Source organism: Capra hircus, chromosome 15 (assembly GCF_001704415.2).
Source record: "Capra hircus breed San Clemente chromosome 15, ASM170441v1, whole genome shotgun sequence".
Taxonomy (NCBI): domain Eukaryota; kingdom Metazoa; phylum Chordata; class Mammalia; order Artiodactyla; family Bovidae; genus Capra; species Capra hircus.
In genome coordinates this window covers 63,949,415-63,971,305 of record NC_030822.1, presented here as the reverse complement: position 1 = coordinate 63,971,305, position 21,891 = coordinate 63,949,415, and the positions used below count along the sequence as shown (strand labels likewise).

At 39.1% G+C, this 21,891-nt stretch overlaps 1 protein-coding gene across 1 annotated transcript in view; it reads left to right on the top strand.

Moving 5' to 3' along the window:
• The window catches only part of DDX10 (DEAD-box helicase 10), a 311,750-nt gene that overhangs the window by 31,630 nt on the left and 258,229 nt on the right, over positions 1-21,891 (top strand). Inside the window, exon 10 of the mRNA XM_018059822.1 lies at positions 20,553-20,654. Within this exon, the coding sequence (XP_017915311.1) occupies positions 20,553-20,654 (102 nt within the window). The remainder of the gene's footprint in view (positions 1-20,552; positions 20,655-21,891) is intronic.

Below are 21,891 nucleotides of genomic sequence, written 5' to 3'. Positions count from 1 at the left end.
ACTCAGATTTTTTTGACCCCAGATTTCATTCTTTTTTCACTAAGTAACCATGCATGAAAGACCAGCCATGTGTGAGGTAGCTTCTGCACAAAAATAAGGTATAGTGTGCATTCCATTAAGGAAGTTTGTTACCTTAAAACAGTCTATAGTGGAGGCATATACAGTGTTAGAGGTATTGACAGAAGTTTTGTGGAGCTCCGGAGGAAGTAGAGAAGGGAAACTTCACTGAGGAGAAACAGCTGGGTTCAGTCTTGATTGGCAGATACAAGTTTCTTGGGAGGCAACTTGATAAGAGATATTCTTTTCTCTATTAACTACATGTATCTCTCTGTATTTTAACTCAGATTCAAATTCCATCTAATCTTGATAATTTTTTTGAAGGTGGGACTACTAGAAAATTCAAGAATTCTACATGTCCATATTCTAAAATGTGATTCTTCCCCTACGCATCTCCAAACACTGAGCCCCTAGTCTGTAATTAAATATTGTTCCCCAAACTTAATGAATGGTCTGGGTGCTGTGCAGTATTGCAGCCCCTTGCAACCTGTGACTTTTAAAGTTTAAATTTAGTAAAATTAAAAATTCAGTTTCTTATTCACACTAGTTACATTTAAACTGCTTATAACCACATGTAGTTAGTACCATATTGAACAGAGCAGGTATAGAACCTTTTTATCATTGTGGAAAGTTCTATCAAATATTATTGGTATATGTTTAAAACACATTTTGTTTAAAATTGTTGAATCAAAGAACCATAGGTTCATATAATAGAACCATAAAATAGACATTAGAACTGAGAGTAATCTAGATTCACTCACTCATTTATTCTATCTGGATTTAACAGATACATATTAAGTGCCAGGCATTGTACCAAGCAGGCAATATAATGAGCAAAACAGATACAATTCTGACATCTTTCACCTTGAAATCTAGAGGGAATACAAACAGTAAAATATGTAATTACAGTAGAATGTGATTGATTATTTCCTTCTATCTCTAATTTTGTTCCAGTCATGAGAGCAAATGACAACTCTCTTGGGTTTAAATGTACAAAGAGAAGTAGACATTTTTGTCTACTGAGAGGTTGTAATCTTTCTGAGTCACTAATGAAAGTTTTCTTTCAGGGAATTCTGTAGGATGTTGAGGTGTGAGCTTATTGATAGGCATTTTTACCTCATTTAGATACAAATATGAGATTCTTTAAATGTGATTACATTTTGCTCTTTAAAAATTTGGCAACAACCTAAATAGTAGTCACAATAAGGTTGTGATTGGTTATGATTAACCACAAATTGGTTATGATTAACTGTTTCTTTTGTTTTGCATTGTCTTTCCTCAGAAATGCATGAGTATTTATAATGCAGATGTCAATGAGACATTATTACTTAATGATGGAAGAGACTTCAACTATTGGTTTAAATGGACCAGTTATTTCTGATTTTTAAAACACTAACTTCAGTTTAATGAGTTCCCAGGGATGTCAGGATCCTTAAGACCCAGGATTTAAATCCTCATCTAAGAAAGTCCATCATTTGCCAGCAGGCTTGCTCTTCTACCTGTTCTGTACCCATTTCAACCAATGAACTCAAGTTTGAAAGTGTCCACTATCCTTTGCTAATCTAGGAAGTCTCTTTGGAGTTAGTTCTCTTAAAATTTTCTTTGTATCCACTGTTCACATCCCATTCCAGTATTCTTGCCTAGAGAATCCCATGGGCAGAGGAGCCTGGCAGGCTACAGTCCAAAGGGTTGCAAAGAGTCAGACGTGACTGAGTGACTGAGCATGTATGTACTCACCATTTTTGGATGATTTTATAGGGGAAAATTCTTTTGTTTGTGTTTGGTGAGTTTTGTTGTTTCAGCTGAAGTGGAAGTTTTTCCTGTTCTATACCTTAACAAAGTATAGAGTTTCTTCTTCCTATTTATTTTCTAATTTTCATGAACTGTTTTTTTTAAATTAATTTATTTTAATTGGAGGCTAATTACTTTACAATATTGTGGTGGTTTTTTCCATACATCAACATGAATCAGCCATGGGTGTACATGTGTCCCACCATCCTGAACCCCCTTCCCACCTCCCTCCCCACCCCACCCCTCCGGGTTGTCCCAGAGCACCAGCTTTGGGTGCCCTGCTTCCTGCATCAAATTTGCACTGGTCATCAGTTTTACACATGGTAATAAATATGTTTCAATGCTGTTCTCTCATATCATCCCACCCTCGCCTTCTCCCACATCCAAAAGTCCATTCTTTACATCTGTGTCTCTTTTACTGTCTCTCATATAGGGTTGTCATTACCGCCTTTCTAACTTTCATATATATGCATTAATATGCTATATTGGTGTTTCTCTTTCTGTCTTACTTCACTCTGTGTAATGGGCTCCAGTTCCATCCACCTCATTAGAACTGACTCAAATGTGTTCTTTTTTTATAGCTGAGTAATATTGCATCGTGTGTATGTACCACAGCTTCCTTATCCATTCATCTGTTGCAGAACATCTAGGTTGCTTCCATGTCCTAGCTATTGTGTAATTTTCATGAACTGTTTTAATGTTTAAACATTTTTCAGTTGATTCAAATTTACCCTGTGGGCTGAAGGAAAGGAGAGAATAATATAATAGTGAAAGATAAAACTACTTAACAATAGGATCGTACTAGAGGATTCAAAAGTAAATCTTTTTATTGTAATTAATTATATAATTTGAGCAAGTAATAGAGTTAGAACTAGGCTTTGTGTATGATTTCATTGTGCATTCAGACAGATTTGCCTTTAGACTGTTAACCTTTTGTTTTCTAGTTGGATCCAAGTAAATGGGACATGGGTAGAACAGCAACTTTGTTTTCCATTTTATAAGAAGGTACCTGGTGCAGAAGTGGTCTTTGTGTTGGGTACATTTTTGGATTATCTTTTGTAGTGAGTGAATTTAGAGAAATCATTAGTGGCTGATGGAGTTAATATTTCATCACTGTTTTATTCACCTCAGTATGAATTTTTACATGTACCCATGCACACATTTGCATTTTGTGGCCTTGTGGGCCTCTGGATAGGTGGATATCATCTATCATTACTGTATTGGACAAGGCCAGACAGACTTTTTAGATGTGCCAGTTATGTGGGCATGAACAGGGTAAACTGATTACTTTGTAGAATACATTTAGCAGTGTTTTAAAATTATCCATCCTGTATGAAGATTATTGGATATCTCAGTATATCAGAAAAGGATCCAAGAAGGGGAGATATTTCAGGGTGCTTGTGTTCCTGGAGAGTTGTTAAAAATCTTACATACTTGAACATGCCATGGTGAGCATTAAATTGGTTTTAACTGTGGAGATGAAGAGGTGGTACAACATCACAATGATTGTGTTTGGAGAGAGAATATCAATTTGAAAAACTATTGTAATGTAGTTTCTGTTATGGTCATTAATTTTGAAAGTACAAGCCTGTTTGACCCTTTGTAACCAATTAAAAATATTTTCAGTTGATTGTTTTAGATGTATAATTAGTGGAAAAGTTCGTCATATATAATGCTTATTTTCCCTTAGGCAGTCTAATAAAAAAAAAATAACCAAACTGCAAAAAGTTAAAAGTTGTTGTTAATGGACTTAGAGATAATTAGAAAGTTTCATGGGCCATCAGACTGGATAATTGAATTGAATAAAGGCTAAATTAAAATTTGAAACTAATGAAAATCCTGTATATGCTGTAATTAAAGTTAGATTGCCATATAGTGCTTGCTTTGGAAAGTGAACTATAATATATGAAAACAGGTAAATGCATTCAGTGTGGCAAAATAGCTACAGTTTGGGGGAATCCTTTTTTTCCCTTTCTGTATTTTAGCTAAAAATAAATGGTGATTTAGGTACTTGCTGCCTTAAGAGCTTTTTCTGTTTTAATTTATTCACCTATTTAAAATTCTTTTGATCTTTAGCAATTTAGAGAAATTTCTATTTTTCTTAACTGTCCACACCCCTTTTAACAAAATGGTTTCATTTAGAGGCAAGAGAGGCAAGGAAATGAATGCAGTTTTATAAAGCTCTGTCCTGCAATACATTCTGCCGCTTAAAGGCAAATGTCTTTAGGGCTTGTAGGTTTTGGTACTCATAAAACAAAGCTCTTCTCTTTCTTATAAAAATGCTCAGTTGAAAATAAAAAGATTTGGGAATGAAAATCCTTACACATTGTATACTCCTAATTTTTAAAATGCTTTTTGGGAAGTAGGGGTCTGTGGGTGTAAGACGGGAATTTATATATATGTAACTGTGTATATATAAACAGTTTAGAATTTGTAGGTAAAAGATACTGTTTGGTTTTTCAGAGTAGTGGTAAAATTCCAGCAATATTTCAACTGAGTCTTACCTTTCTGGCTGTGTCTAGTGAATCTCAGATTTTATTTGTGGGACTGTTAGGTAGCAAAATGTGGTTCCAGTAGGGGGCAGCAGAAGCTAGTTCTTTGCATTGCATACTCAGCCACAGCAAATACGAAGATGGGAAGTAGTTAAAATTTCTGATGTGATAACTGGTGAAGAGTTCATGGTTTATTTGTGGAAAATACTAGTATTTTATGGAATAGATAATGAGAATTTTTAAAATAGTGTTTTTAATTGGTTTGTAAATTGAAGTAATAAAAGTGAAAAGACAATTTGCATGAGCATTAATTTATTGAAGCATACTGTGTTTATCTTAGGAATAATCTTTGCTAGGCTGCAGTCCATGGGGTCGCTAAGAGTCGGATACGACTGAACGACTTCACTTTCTCTTTTCACTTTCATGCATTTATCGGAGAAGGAAATGGCAACCCACTCCAGTGTTCTTGCCTGGAGAATCTCAGGGATGGGGGAGCCTGGTGGGCTGCCGTCTATGGGGGTCGCACAGAGTTGGACACGACTGAAGTGACTTAGTAGCAGCAGCAGCAGTGAAAATTCCTACTGCTTTGATTCTTCCCTTGACTGAAGATCCTAACTTTAGACCACTCCTCCTAGAGACTGGTGCTTCTTCAAATGGCCTTCTTCCTTTTTTGTTGTTATCTACAATTTAAAGCTTTAAAAAAGGGCAAGACAAATCCTTTATTTTGCATCAAAAAGCATTGAGCTGGGTTAGGCTATGACCACTATAGCTATAGAGATAGATAAAGGGGCTGACATTTCTTGTGGTTTACTCACTCAGTCATGTCCAACTCCTTGTGACCCCATGGACTGCAGCGTGCCAGGCTTTACTGTCCTTCACCATCTCACAGAGCTTGCTCAGACTTATGTCCATTGAGTCAGTGATGCCATTCAATCATGTCATACTTTGTCATCCCCTCCTGCTCAATCTTCCCTAGCATCAGGTCTTTTCCCATGAGTCAGTTCTTCGCATCAGGTGGCCTAAATATTGAAGCTTCAGTTTCAGCATCAGTCCTTCTAATGAATATTCAGAATTGATTTCCTTTAGGCTTGACTGGTTTGATCTCCTTGCAGTCCAAGGGACTCTCAGAAGTTTTCTCCAGCATCACAGTTCAAAAGCATCAATTCTTTGGTGCTCAGCCTTCTTTATGGTCCAACTGTCACATCTGTTCATGACTACTGGGAAAAGCATAGCTTAGACTAGACAGACCTTTGTTTTTAGTATGCTCTCTGGGTTGGTCATAGCTTTTCTCCTAAGGAGCAAGCATCTTTTAATTTCATGGCTGAAGCCACCATCTGCAGTGATATTGAAGTCCAAGAAAATAAGGTCTGTCACTGTTTCCATTTTTTCCCCATCTATTTGCCATGACGTGATGGGACTCAATGCCATGATCTTAGTTTTTTGAATGTTGAGTTTTAAGCCAACTTTTTCACTCTCCTCTTGACCTTCATCAAGAGGTTCTTTAGTTCCTCTTTTCTTTCTGCCATAAAGATGGTGTCATCTGTGTATCTGAGGTTATTGATATTTCTCCCAGCAATCTTGATTCCAGCTTGTGCTTCATCCAGCCCAGCATTTCGCATGATGAATCTGCATAAAGTTAAATAAGCAGGGTGACAATGTACAGCCTTGATGTACTCCTTTCCCAATTTTGAACCAGTCTGTTGTTCCACGTCCAGTTCTAACTTTTGCTTTTTGACCTGCAAAGAGGTTTCTCAGGAGGCAGGTTGGGTGGACTGGTATTCCCATCTCTTTAAGAATTTTCCACAGTTTGTTGTGATCCACACAGTCAAAGGCTTTAGTGTAGTTAGTGAAGCAGAAGTAGATGTTTTTCTGGAATTCTCTTGCTGTTTCTGTGATCCAGCAGATGTTGGCAATTTGATCTCTGGTTCCTTTGCCTTTTCTAAAAAGCTTGTACATCTGGAAGTTCTCAGTTCCTGTACTGTTGAAGCCCGACTTGGAGAATTTTGAGCATAACCTTGCTAGTATGTGAAATGACTGCAGTTGTGCAGTAGTTTGAGCATTCTTTGTCATTGCCTTTCTTTGGGATTGAATGAAAACTGATCTTTTCCAGTCCTGTGGCTACGGCTTTTTCCTTATTTGCTGGCATATTGAGCAGAGCACTCTAATGGCATCATCTTTAAGGATTTGAAACAGCTCACGTGGAATTCTGTCACCTTTACTAACTTTGTTCCTCGTGATGCTTCCCAAGGCCGACTTGTCTTCACACTCCAAGATGTCTGGCTCTAAGTGAGTGATCACACTATTGTGGTTATCTGGGTCATTAAGATCTTTTTTTGTATAGTTCTTCTGTATTTATTTGTCACCTCTTCTCAATATCTTCTGCTTCTGTTAGGTCCCTACCATTTCTGTCCTTTATTGAGCCCATCTTTGCATGAAATGTTCCCATGGTATCTCTAATATTCTTGAAGAGATTGCTAGTCTTTCCCATTTTATTGTTTTCCTTTATTTCTCTGCATTGTTGACTTAGGAAGGCTTTCTTAGCTCTCCTTGCTATTTATTGGATATTTCTTAGGAGTCTTTTATTTCCTAGCACTTCCTGCTTGTTTTCCTGCTTTCTGTTCTCAACACAGCAGACAGAGCGATCCGTTAAAAACACAAGTAAGTTGTATTTCGGAAAAGGGTATTGGTGGCAACATAGAGGGTGAACACAACACGCAAAAAGCGAAAATACAAGTCAGGTCTTGTCATTCCTTTCATGGCTTCCTTTTTCACTCAGAGCAGAAGTTTAATGGGTCTATACTCCTGAACCCCTCTACAATCTCGATTCCTATTAGCCTCCTCTTGTTCCCTTGTTTTTCACTGGTCTTGCTGTTTAGAAGCCAGGCATGTTTTTGCCTCAGAACCTTTATATTCTGTTTCTTCCACAGGAGTGCTTTTTCCTCAAGTATCCACATGGCTGTCTTTCTTTATACTGCCCCAACACTCCTCTTTACCATGCTCTTATATTTTCTTTTTTCCATAACACTTCAGTTCAGTTCAGTTCAGTTCAGTCGCTCAGTCGTGTCTGACTCTTTGCAACCCCATGAATTGCAGCATGCCAGGCCTCCCTGTCCATCACCAACTCCCGGAGTTCACTCAGACTCACGTCCATCGAGTCAGTGATGCCATCCAGCCATCTCATCCTCTGTCGTCCCCTTCTTCTCCTGCCCCCAATCCCTCCCAGCATCAGAGTCTTTTCCAATGAGTCAACTCTTCGCATGAGGTGGCCAAAGTACTGGAGTTTCAGCTTTAGCATCATTCCTTCCAAAGAAATCCCAGGGCTGATCTCCTTCAGAATGGACTGGTTGGATCTCCTGCAGTCCAAGGGACTCTCAAGAGTCTTCTCCAACACCACAGTTCAAAAGCATCAATTCTTCGGCGCTCAGCCTTCTTCACAGTCCAACTCTCACATCCATACATGACTACTGGAAAAACCATAGCCTTGACTAGACAGACCTTAGTCGGCAAAGTAATGTCTCTGCTTTTGAATATGCTATCTAGGTTGGTCATAACTTTTCTTCCAAGGACTAAGCGTCTTTTAATTTCATGGCTGCAATCACCATCTGCAGTGATTTTGGAGTCCGTAACACTTAACACCTTCAAATATCCTAGAGCATTAATTAATTATATTTATTGTTTTTTCTCTTTCTTTTTACTAGAATGTAAGCTCCACAAAGGCAAAAGAGCTTTTCTACTTGTTATTCTCAGAGAGCTTAGAACAAAGCCTGGAATGGAGTAGGCACTTGAGATAACACAATTAGTTCCTCAAATCAGACTCATGAACCAGAGATGACATGTTAATTATCTATTGTGGTGTAATGAACTACCCTACAACATAGTTACCTGAAGCAAGAATCGTATATTATCCCATGGTTTCTGTAGTTTAGGAATACAGGTGTGGCTCATCAGGGCCCTTTGGCTCTTGGTCTGTCATAAGGCTGAAGTCAAGGTATAACAGGTACCTTGAGACTCAACTGGGGGTCTCTTTCTTTCCAAGCTCATGTGCTTGTTGACAAGATTTGTTCTCTTGATGGCTGTTGGTCAGAGGTGTCTTCCAGTTCCTTTCCACTGGCCCTCCTCTTCAGATGGCATCTCACTATGTGTCTGTTGGCCTCATCAGAGAGAGCACATGAGAGGGGAAGAAGGAGTAAGGTGTAAACAGCAGTGTCTTTTATGACCCAGACTCAGAAGTCACACTCCATCTTTATTTAATTATTGAATACAACATATTAGTTTAGGCATACAGCATAACAATTCAGTATTGGTATATTTTGCAAAATAACCATCAAAATATGTCTAACATCTGTTACCATATATACTTACAAATTTTTTTTTTTTTGTAAAGAAAACTTTTAATATCTACTCTCTTGTTGTTATTCGATCCCTAAGTTGTGTGCGATTCCTTGTGGCCTCACGAACTGCAGCATTCCAGCGCCCTCATCCTTCACTATCTCCCAAGTTTGCTCAAGCTTATTGTGTTCATTGAGTTGGTGATAGCGTCCAACCATCTGTTGCCCCCGTCTCTCCTGCCCTTAATCATTCCCAGCATTAGGATCTTTTCCAGCGAGTCCACTATTTGCATCAGGTGGCCAAATATTGGAGCATCAGCTTCGGCAGCAGTCCTTCCAGTGAATATTCAGGGTTGATTTCTTACAGGACTGACTAGTTTGATCTCATTGCTGTCCAAGGGACTTACAGGAGTCTTCTCCAGCACTGTGATTTGAAAGCATCAATTCTTTGGTGCTTAGCCTTCTTTATGGTCAACTCTCAAATCCATACATGGTGGTGTGGTGATTTAGTTGCTAAGTTGTGTCTGACTCTTGTGATCCCATGGACTGTAGCCTGCCAGGCTCCTCTGTCCATGGGATTCTCCAGGCGAGAATACTGGAGTGGGTTGCCATTTCCTTCTCCAGAGGATCTTCCCGAGCCAGGAAAAACCATAGCTTTGACTCTGTGGACCTTTGTTGGCAAAGTGATGTCTCTGTTTTTTAATACACTGTCTAGGTTTGTTAATAGCTTTTCTTCCGAGGAGCAAGCATCTTTTAATTGCAGTCACCTTCTGCAATGATACTGGAGCCAAGAAAATAAAGTCTGTCACTGTTTCCATTGTTTTCCCATCTGTTTGCCATGAAGTGATGGTACCGGATGCCATGATCATAGTTTTTTGAATGTTGAGTTTGAAGCCAGCTTTTTCACTTTCCTCTTTCACTCTTGTCAAAAGGCTCTTTAGTTCTTCTTCACTTTCTGCTGTTAAAGTGGTATCATCTGCATATCTGAGGTTGTTGATATTTCTACTGGCAATCTTGATGCCAGTGTATGAGTCATCCAACCCACCATTTTGCATGATGTACTCTGCATAGAAATTAAATAAACAGGGTGACAGTATACAGCCTTGCCGTACTACTTTCCCAATTTTGAACCAGTTCCTTGTTCCATGTCCAGTTCTAACTTTTGCTTTTTGACCTGCATATACGTTTCTCAGGACAAGTAAGGTGGTCTGGTGTTCCCATCTGTTTAAGAATTTTCCACAGTTTATTATGGTCCACACAGTCAAAGGCTTTAGCATAGTCAATGAAGCAGAAATAGTTGTTTTTTCTGGAATTCTCTTGTTTTTTCTGGAATTCTCTTGTTTTATCTATGATCCAACAGATGTTGGCAATTTCTTCTCTGGTTCCTCTACCTTTTCTATACCCAGTTTGTATATCTGGAAGTTCTCAGTTGATATACTGTTGAAGCCCAGCTTGAAGGATTTTGAGCATAACCTTGCTAGCATGTGAAATAAGCACAGTTGTGTGGTAGTTTGAACATTCTTTAGCATTACCTTTCTTTGGGATTGGAATAATAACTGACCTTTTCCAGTCCTTTGGCCATTGCTGCATTTTCCAAATTTGCTGGCATATTAAGTACACCACTTTAATGGCGTCATCTTTTAGGATTTGAAATAGTTCAACTGGAATTCCATCACCTCTACTAGCTTTGTTCATAGTAATGCTTCCGCCCACTTGACTTTACACTCCAGAATATCTGGCTCTAGGTGAGTGACCACACCATTGTGGTTATCTGGGTCACTCAGACCTTTTTGTGTAGTTCTTTTGTGTATCCTTGCCAATTCCTCTGCTTCTGTTAGGGCTTTGCTGTTTCTTTCCTTTATTGTGTTCATCTCTACATGAAATGTTCCCTCGGTATCTCCAGTTTTCTTGAGGAGATCTGTTGTCTTTCCCATTCTATTGTTTTTCTCTATTCCTTTGCACTGTTCACTTAAGAAGGCTGCTTATCTCTCCTTGCTATTCTCTGGAACTCTGCATTCAGTTGGGTATACCTTTCCTTTTCTCCTTAGACTTTTCACTTCTCTTCTTTCCTCAGCTATCTGTAAGGCCTCCTCAGCCAACTGCTTTGCCTTCTTGCATTTTTTGGGGGCATGGTTTTAGTCACTGACTCCTGTACAATGTTGTGAAGCTCCATCCATAGTTCTTCACACATTCTGTCTACCAGATCTAACTCCTTGAATCTATTTGTCACTTCCACTGTATAATCATAAGGTATTTGATTTTGGTCTTATCTGAATGGCTGAAGTGGTTTTCCCTTCTTTCTTCAATTTGAGCCTGAATTTTGCTATAAGGAGCTCATGATCTGAGCCACAGTCAGGTCCAGGTCTTGCTTTTTCTGACTTTAAACAGCTTCTCCATCTTTGGCTGCAAAGAATATAATCAATCTGATTTCAGTATTGACTGTCTGGTGATGTCCATGTATAGCATCATCTCTTGTTTTGTTGAAAGAGGGTGTTTGCTATTTCCAGTGTGTTCTCTTGGCAAAGCTTTGTTAGCCTTCGCCCTGTTTAATTTTGAAGTCTAAGGCCAAAAGTGAAAGTAAAAAGTGAAGTGAAAGTGAAAATCGCTCAGTTGTGTCTGACTTTTTGAGACCCCATGGACTATACGCTCCATGGAATTCTCTAGGCCAGGATACTGGAGTGGGTAGCCATTCCTTTCTCTAGGGGATCTTCCCAACCCAGAGATCGAACCCAGGCCTCCCACATTGCAGGTGGATTCTTTACTTGCTGAGCCACCAGGGAAGCCCAAGAATACTGGAATGGGTAGCCTATCCTTTCTCCGGTGGATCTTCCTGATCCAGGAATTGATCCGGGATCTCCTGCATTGCTGGTGGATTCTTTACCAGCTGAGCTAGTCAAGTGATACCTGGAGTAATAGGGTAGTTTGGCAATTCTAAAGGCCAAACTTGCCTATTAACGCCAGGTATCTCTTGACTTCTTACTTTTGCATTCTAGTCCCATATGATGAAAAGGACATCTTTTTTTTGGTGTTAGTCCCAGAAGGTCTTGTTTGTCTTCATAGAACTGTTCACCTTCAGCTTCTTTGGCATTAGTGGTTGGGGCATAAACATGGGCTACGCTGATGTAGAATGTTTTGCCAGGGAAACAAACTGAGATCATTCTGTCATTTGGGGATTGCAGCCAAGTAGGGCATTTCTGACTCTCTTGTTGACTGTGAAGGCTACTCCATTTCTTCGAAGGGATTCTTGCCCACAGTAATGGATATAATGGTTGTCTGAATTAAATCTGCCCATCCCTATCCATTTTAGTTCACTGATTCCTAAAATGTTGATGTTTAGTTACCCTTGCCATTATCTGCTTCACCACTTCCAATTTACCTCTATTTGTGGACTTAACAGTCCAGGTTCCTGTGTAATATTGTTTTTTACAGCATGGACTTTACTTTTACACACACACACACACACACACACACACACAGACACACGCTTAGACACACGCATGCACGCACGCATGCACACACACACACGCCTTCCCTGGTGGCTCAGATGATAAAGAATCTTGCCTACAATACAGGAGACCTGGGTTTATCTCTGAGTTGGGAAGATCCCCTGGCGAAGGGAATGGCTACCCACTCTGGTATTCTTGCCTGGAGAGTTCCATGGACAGAGGAGCCTGTTGGGCTACAGTCCATGGGGTTGCAAAGAATCAGACACAACTAATACACGCACACACCCATCTTCTTTATCTGTGTATCCATTGGTGAACACTAAGGTTGTTTCCATATCTTGGCTATTGTAAATAATGCTGCAGTGAACATGGGGGTGCATATATCTTGAGTTAATATTTTTTAAAAATTTATTTATTTTTAATTGAAGGATAATTGCTTCAGAATGTAGGTTTGATTTCTGCCATACATCAACATGAATTAGCCATAGGTGTATAAATGTCTCCTTCCTCTTGAACCTTCATCCCACCTCCCACCCTTTCCCACCCCTCTAAATTGTTATATGTACCCCAGTGTTCATTGCAGCACCATTTTCTATAACTAAGACATTGAAGCAACCTAAACGTCCTTTGACAGATGAATGGCTAAAGAAACTGTGGTACATATATACAATGGAATACTACTTAGCCATTAAAAGGAACACATTTGATTCAGTTCTAATGGGGTGGATGAACCTAAAGCCTATTATACAGAGTGAAGTAATTCAGAAAGAGATAAACAAATATCGTGTTTTAGCACATATATATGGAATCTAGAAAGATGGTACTGATGAACTTATTTTCAGGGCAGCAATGGAGACGCAGACATAGAGAACAGATTCTGTAGGTTAGTGTTTTTGTTTTTTTTTGGATAAATACCCAGAAGTGGAATTGCTGGATCGTATGATGGTAGTTTTCTGTACTGACTGCACCAATTTACATTTCCACCAGCAGGGCATAAGGGTTCGCTTCTCCACATTCTTGCCAATACTTGTCATGTCCAATGTTTTGTATAATAGCCATTCTGACAGATGTGAGGTGATATCTTATAGTAGTTTTGATTTACATTTCTCTAATTACTAGTATGTTGAGAACCTTTTCATGTACCTGTTGGCCATTTGTATGTCTTCTTTGAAAAAGATGTCTACTCAAGTTCTTTGCCCATTTTTTGAGTTAGATTGTTTGGTTTTTGCTATTGTGTGAGTTTCTTGAACATTTTGGTTGTTATAAACCTTATCAGGTATGTGGTTTGCAAATATTTTTCCCATTTAATAGGTTACATTTTTGTTTTGTTGATGGTTTTCTTTTCTCGTTTGTTTTTGCTTTTGTTGCCTTTGCAACTGTCAAACCTAAGACCAATGTCAACACTTCATCTTGGCCAGGAGGCCCAGATTATAGTAAGTCCCCTATATACAAATGAGTTCTGTTCTGAAAGCACATTCATAAGTCTGGTTTGTTCGTGAGTCCATCAAAGTTAGCCTAGGTACCCAACTAACACAATCAGCTATACAGAATTGTACTATAATAGGTTTATATTACATTTCACATGAATAATACTTAAGAAAGAAACACAAAAAACAAAGAAAACGTTTTAAATCCTGTAGTATTGTACCTTAAAAAGTACAGTAGTATGGTATAACAGCTGGCATACCGGGGCTGGCATCAAGTAAACAGGTAAGAAGAGTTACTAGCTGGAAAAGGGAGAGGCAGTGGGAGATGGTAGAGCTGAAGGATCTTCAGCAATAGGAGATGGAGGGCAAGCTGCAGTTTCACTCATGCCTGACCTTGATGGTCCAGGTTCTGGTTCCTTGCGGGATTCAGTTCTGTTTACCTTCTTGAAAAATATGATCCAGTGATGTCTAGGTAGTAGCACTCTTTTTTGGTCATAGATGACATGGTAACAAAGGATTGCATTCTGAACAACTGCTGCAACCTTTGTGTACTGTTCTACATTTGGGTCCTGTGCTTCAAAAACTAACAGTGTTTCCTCAGATAAAGGAAATGTCCCTGCCATTTCCTGCTATGTAAATCTCTTTGGTCTTCAGTTACTTCTTCCTGTTGTCTCTCTTCATCCTTTCTCTTAGCCTCCAGTTCCATCAGGCCTTCATTAGTAAGCTCCTTGTGTTCCACAGCAAGGAATACAGTGAAGATGTCCTCTTGCAGATCTGGTTTGAAATAAAGATACTATACAATACTGTATAGTAAAATACACTATGAAGTGCAACCATTGGTAGAGGATGCCTGCATATGAGAGTGTGCACCAGACACATGAACTAACTTTTGTGATTGGACATGCAAATGTATTTTCACTTTGAAAAGTTACAACTAGAAGGTTCAGACGTAGGGAACTTACTGTATTTGTTGTTGTTCAGTCAGTCAGTCATGTCTGACTCTTTGCGACCCCATGGACTGCACACACCAGACATTCCTATCCTTCACCATCTCTTGGAGCTTGCTCAAACTCATGTCCATTGAGTCGGTGATGCCATCTAACCATCTCATCCTCTGTTGTCTCCTTCTCCTCTTGCTTTTAATCTTTCCCAGCATCAGGGTCTTTTCTAATGAATCGGCTCTACGCATCAGGTGGCCAAGTATTGGAGCTTCAGCTTCAGCATCAGTCCTTCCAATGAATATTCAGGATTGATTTTCTTTAGGATTGACTGGTTTGATCTCCTTGCAGTCCAAGGGATGCTCAAGAGCCTTCTCCAACATCACAGTTCAAAAGCATCAATTCTTCAGCGCTCAGCTTTCTTCATAGTCCAACTCTCACATCCATACATGACAACTGGAAAAACTATTGCTTTGATTGTATGGACCTTTGTCGGCAAAATGGTATCTCTGCTTTTTAATATGCTCTCTAGGTTGGTCATAGCTTTCCTTCCAAGGAGCAGGCATCTTTTAATTTCATGACTACAGTCACTATCTGCAGTGATTTTGGAGCCCAAGAAAATGAAGTCTGTCACTGTTTCCATGGTTTCCCCATCTGTTTGCCATGAAGTGATGGGACTGGAAAACATAAGCTTAGTTTTTTAAATGTTGAGTTTTAAGCCAGCTTTTTCACTCTCCTCTCACCTTCTTCAGGAGGCCCTTTAAGTTTTTGCTTTCTGCCATAAGGGTGATATCATCTGTATTTCTGAGGTTATTGATAATCTCCCAGCAATATTGCTGTATCGGGAGCCAGTAATTTAGAAGCTGCCTCCCACACCTAATATCAAGCTTCACTGATATGTAATTTCAAGTACAAAGGTAATTGCAAGGTATAGGTGAAGTGGGAAAAGGTCTGGGACCTCCATCACTCTCCACAGATGCATTTTTGACACATCAGGTTGTGCTCTGGCTCAGATTAACCTCAAAGTCTCTAAGTGATATATAAGGTTTATCACTTACACAGATAGACCATTGGTTTAGTTATAAAGCTGACCTCAGAGACCAACCTCTTAAATTCATAGACTGTAAACAAACCTAGTATATCATATTAGCATCTCATAGATGAGGCCTCTCATTGTAGCAGATTTACCTTTCTTGTTTCCCGGGAAACTTGTGATTAGTATGTTTATGAGGAAAAGATTAAACTTGTTTTTTTGGCCAGGATAGCTTCTTCCCTACCCTCTTCTCCTGCACCCTCACAGTGAACAAAAGGTTGTGGCTTAGCCATTCACTTCTTAACACATAGCTGGGTGAATATGAATGAAATCATTTAGCCTTTATAGTAGCTTTATGAAAGAAGTCTTTGTACTAGAAAACTGTTTCTCAGAGATCCTAAGGTAAAGATGTGTCTTAAGATCACTCATGAAGAATTGTTGCTTTTGAACTACGGTGTTGAGAAGACTCTTGAGAGTCCCTTGGACTGCAAGAAGATCCAACTAGTCCATCCTAAAGGAAATCAGTCCTGAATATTCATTGAAAGGACTGATGCTGAAACTGAAACTACAGTACTTTGGCCTCCTGATGTGAAGAAATGACTCATTTGAAAAGACCCTGATGCTGGGGAAGATTGAAAGCAGGAGGAGAAGGGGATGACAGAGGATGGGATGGTTGGATGGCATCACCAACTCAATGGATATGAGTTTGAGTAAACTCTGGGGTTTACTCAAATGGAGTTTGCGAAGAATTGGACACGACTGAGCGACTGAACTGAACTGAACTGAAGATCACTCTGGGAGTACTGTGACTGGGACTTATACTTGGGTCTTACTGACTCTACAACTCATGGTCTTGCCAGTGTGCCCCAAACTAGCTCTTTGTCTTTAATAAAGTCTAGTAGCCATTGCTCCCTTGCAGAGCTTCTAGAATGTTCCAAAGTCAGCTTGTAGAATGTTCCAAGTCAGGTTCTTAGAGAAGGAAAGTATATATTTTTATTTGTTTGCTGCCACTTGTGGTCATGAGGATGTCAGGCGAGTGTATGCTCCACGGTTCTGTCTCATCACAACAAAGATTTGGAGTGATGGACATTAAAGCCCTCGGTGTTGTCACAGCTCAGCGCATGGGGCGGGGGGCCGAGGGGGAGAGCCAGCCCTTTGGCTCCTCTTTTTATATGTTTTTCCCTCCCCCTGGGCCTGCCCTATGTAAATTGGGCTAGCCAGGAGTGCTGTTTGTTCTACCTGAGGTCCTCACTCTGGTCCTTGGACCTTCCTTTGTTTTATTTTCACGGGCTTTTCCCTTCCTTATCTTTTAGCCACCACCATTCTGGACTCCTCTGTTTCCTATTTTAACTACCTAACAAGGATAAACTTAAATATATGAATTTACCTTCTTTATTTGAACTGTGAGAGACAAATATCCCATAGTTGATTGAACACTGTCCTTACAAGTAAAAGAAATTTAGGTATAGATGCAGCTGTGTCACCTGATAGCTGTGTACCCGCGGACTTTATGTTATCAACATCTCAGTTTCTTTTCTTTGAAATGGGATTAATCATCTCTTAGGTTCCTGAAAGTATAATTTTCAGTAGAATCAGTACCACTTTTATGAGTTTTCATTTTCTTTTTAATTAAAACTTTAGTCTTTTTTAAAAAATTCTTTTATCGGGACAGAGTTGACAGTTTAATGAACTCCATACATTCTTATACTTAATCAGTTTGCTGGAAGCTTTCCATGCAATGCATGTTAGCTTGGGGTCTTTCCAGTTAATTTTTGGTGAACCTCGTTTGTCAAACTCTTGAGCATATGTGGTTATACCTGTTTGTATTTCTAAGATCTTAGGCTGCAGATGACTTAGGTTGCAGGATATTTTCCAGTCTTTTTTTTTTTCCTTTTTGAATCTAGTGTAGGGTCTTTTTATTTTTTATTTTTACAATACTGTATTGGTTTTGCCATACATTGACATGAATATGCCATGGGTGTACATGAGTTCCCAATCCTGAACCCCTCTCCCACCTCTCTCCCCATATCATCTCTCTGGGTCATCCCAGTGCACCAGCCCCAAGCATCCTGTATCCTGTATCAAACCTAGACTGGTGATTCGTTTCTTACATGATAGTATACATGTTTCAATGCCATTCTCCCAAATCATCCCACCCTCTCCCTCTCCCACAGAGTCCAAAAGTCTGTTCTATACATCTGTGTCTCTTTTGCTGTCTTGCATACAGTGTAGGGTCTTTAGATACTCTGTGACTCAGAGATACCCTTCTTCCTGGAATAAGCTCTCCTTTGTACCATGTTGTGCAGAAGAAACAGTTGAACTTTGATTTTTATAGTGTCTGTCTGCATCTGCATGGCTGACTGTACTGTTTTCCCTCAGTGACAGGAACTCCAGGGGCTTGGTTTGCCACAGGTAAGGCCTAGGGAGGATAGAAGCAGACACAGGGAGGGGACAAAAAAGAGAAGCACTGTGGAATAGCAGAGTGTGACTAACAGTGGCCCCCATTTCCACACCTCTTGATCATCCTTATATTGTGAACAGTGACTAGTATATTGATACTAGAATTTAGATCCTGAAGGATTAAAGATAATATAATTCAAACTGTAATTTATAAATAAGAAAATGCAATATGTAGAGATAAAATGATTCATTATTCAAGATTATAAAGCTAATGAATAGTAGGGCTGGGACTTGAAATCAGCTCTCTTAGCTCCAAATTCAGTATTTCATCTGCTAGTGCAACTTCTAGTGGTATGTTTGCATTTTTTCACCAAATATTTAGTGAGCAGCTTTTAGGTACATATGGTGTATATTAGGTATGAAAGGCAAATTTATACGTATCAGTTTAATCGTCAAGAGAATACACTAATATTCGTAGTACTCAGATATGTGTTAAATGAGTTAAAATTATATAATAGATGTAGATTTTTAAAAATATTTCAATTTTTTGTTTTTTACTTGTTTTCCTTGTAGCATGTAGAGGTTAAGTTTCCAGATATCAGGTAATCATGATCAGTCTATTGAGGCTTCTACTTTGTGGAGGAAATCCTGGTAGAGTTGAAAAAAAAATATTGAATTGAAAGTTTAAAGTCTCCTATATGTAGTCATCAGCTGCTTATTTATTTGGGCCAACTTCTTGGACTTTCAGGATCTTTTTATTTGCTTCCTCTATTGGTTGCTTGTTTTTAAGATTGGCAAGTTGGTGTAAAATGAAGCTCATCATAAATTCTGAAGAGTTATATAAAAGTAACATGGTACTAACACTGATGATAAAAATGAGATTTTTTGTTGTATTTCAGATGCAGGGCTTTTTTGGTGTGTGTGTGTGTGCCTACAATGTTTCTTAAAATATCTAAATATAAAGAATTTTAAAATGTAGGTCTTAGGAAGAACATTTATTTCTCTTTATGCATATATTTAGCTTTGGGCCTTGAATATTGCGTCAGAAATAAAAAAGCTAGCTCATGGGTAAATAGGATTATTCTTATAAGCATTTTTAAAAAAGAGGGAAATGTTCTTACGCTTTTTTAAAAGGGCTTTTCTTTTTGAAATAAAAGCTTACTGGAAAATTTTAAGTGTTGGTATGTGGGAGATAATTTGTGTCTTACATTATTACTGGGAAAAGATGTGTGTGGTGTAAAATAGCCAGTGATAATCTTTATTAAAAGATACTTGCTTTGTGGGATTTGACTTTGACTTGTTTTTCCTTTGGGAATCTTTTTCTTCTAAATTTCAGTGTTGTAATCCACCTTAACCTTACCCTTTCATGTGTGTATTCTGTTAGGTATAGTTTCAAATGTTTGAATATGGCTCCTTTGTGACTTTACTCATGACTCATCCTCCTGGATTATCCCTGAATGCGTGAATGGGTAGATAAGATAGATGTAGATGGTTAGACTTATTATTTTTGCTTATGAGTCAGTCTAAAGATTGAGATCTTCTTTGGATGCCTTTTTGATATTCTTAAGATTTCTCTTTATCCCTTTTGCTGCAGCTCTGGCCTAGACTTTGGGAGCCTTTTTACATCCTCTCTCCATCTCTGAATTTGGATATAGATGTTAAAAGAGTTTCTTATCCTTCAGCTTTTTAAAAAAATGCTATCTTTCTCCCGTCTTTAGTTTACTCTTGTGTTTATTTCCTGGTTCCCACTCCTTTGTTCATGCCATTCGTCCTCTCTGGATTATTGTAGCCTTTCCCTTTCTGTGTGACTTCCCTGGTGGCTCAGACGGTAAAGCATCTGTCTACAATGCAGGAGACCTGGGTTCGATCCCTGGGTGGGGAAGATCTCCTGGAGAAGGAAATGCAACCCACTCCAGTATTCTTGCCTGGAAAATCCCATGGACAGAGGAGCCTGGTGGGCTACAGTCCATGGGGTTGAAAAGAGTCGGACACGACTGAGCGACTTCACTTCCCTTTCTGTACATTTTTTAGGCCCACCTCACATTTCATTTGCTGTGACATATTTCTCTTTTTCTTTGGCTAACCTTGAGTGTCTTCCTTTCAATTCTGAGTTCTTGGCATTTGTTGCCAGTGGCTGTCCTGTCACACTTACTGCTTTACCATTCTGGGGCTGTTTTTTGAATCTCTTGCTTTTGTGTGTGTTTGTCTTTTCTGGTAACCATATTTTTAGATCACTGAAGACAGGGATATTCATCTTGTTTTTTTTCTTCCCAGTTTATACCTGGCACAGAGTTTCTCAGTAAGTAGTTTATTTGATTAACTATAAAAATTTATTTTCCCCTCATATTTATAATACAAAGCCTTAAGAGAATGTTTTGAGATTATCTTTTTTTGTGTGTCCTTACTAGGAGTTGTAGTACAAAATCATTAGGAAGTGTAAGTAGTGATGAATATTTGAAAAAGGTGTTCAAGAAGCCCTAGTTTTCTGTTGTCACAGATGTTAAAGAACATGGTATTCCTAATATTTACTAATTTGGTGAATTTGCTTTCCTGTTACCTATTCATCAAGCTGTTAAAATGTAAAATGCAGATTGTGGAAGAGAAATGCTAATGTGGAAGAGATTTTGTTTTTTTGTTTAGGTACAAAGAGGATGGTGAAGCTTTATTAATTTTGCTTCCCTCAGAAGAAAAAGGGATGGTGCAGCAGCTTCTTCAGAAGAAAGTGCCTGTGAAGGAAATCAAGTAAGAATGACTTGCTGTCTTGATGTTATTGTTAGAAAAATGAAAGCATGAAATTATTGTGCCTAATTATGTCTCCTCCCTCTAATCTTTTCTCCTGTCTGATTTTGGACTTTTTGTTTAACAACTCTTTTAGAAAATGGTCAGAGGAGAATACAAGATGAAAAACAGACCTTGTTGGCATCAGGAGGCATTGATGGTTGAAAGGATTAAACCTCTTAGATGAACTTATTTTTAGGATTGTTTGTCCTTTGCAGAGTATTGTGCTCTCCTGTCATCAAAGACGTTTAGATTGAGTGTCAGCAGAATTGGTTGTAGGCTAATTTATATTGTGTTGTATGAAAGGAGAGAAGGTTAGCACTCCCCTTGACTAGGATGGAAGAGCCTTTCAGGGCTGACAACACGCATACAGTTAAGGCATTGCCACCTACTTCGTGGCATCTAACCACTGTTATTGGCGGGCGCTTCCCTGATAGCTCAGTTGGTAAAGAATCCGCCTGCAATGCAGGAGACCTTGGTTTAATTCCTGGGTTGGGACGATCCCCTGGAGAAGGGAAAGGCTACCCACTCCAGTATTCTGGCCAGGAGATTTCCATGGACAGAACAGTCCATGGGGTCGCAAAGAGTTGTACACGACTGAGTAACTTTCACTTTCACTTATATTGGAGCCCTTGAAACATTGACTTGATGGACATGAGTTTGAGTGAACTCTGGGAGTTGGTGATGGACAGAGTGGCCTTGTGTGCTGCAATTCATGGGGTCGCAAAGAGTCGGCCATGACTGAGTGACTTCACTTTTACTTTTCACTTTCATGCATTGGAGAAGGAAATGGCAACCCACTCCAGTATTCTTGCCTGGAGAATTCCAGGGACGGGGGAGCCAGGTGGGCTGCCGTCTATGGGGTCACACAGAGTCGGACACGACTGGAGTGACTTAGCAGCAGCAGCAGCAGGTTAGATTTGGTGGAGGAGTGGATAAGGGTTTAGGTAAAACAAAGTTGGGTGTGAGCTCTGTAATTGTTGAGGCTGAGTTAAAGTTCTTACATATATGTATTTTGATATTTTCTGTAATTAAAGAAAAACCTCATCTGCTACCTACCACCTATTACCACTGCAACTTTTCAGGAACAAAATTGTTTAGTCTAAAATCAGGGAAAACAAGTGAGATTTTCTTTGTGAAATATAGAATAGATGCTTGTAAGAATTTCATTTTTTTCCCATAATTTTCATTCTAAACCTGG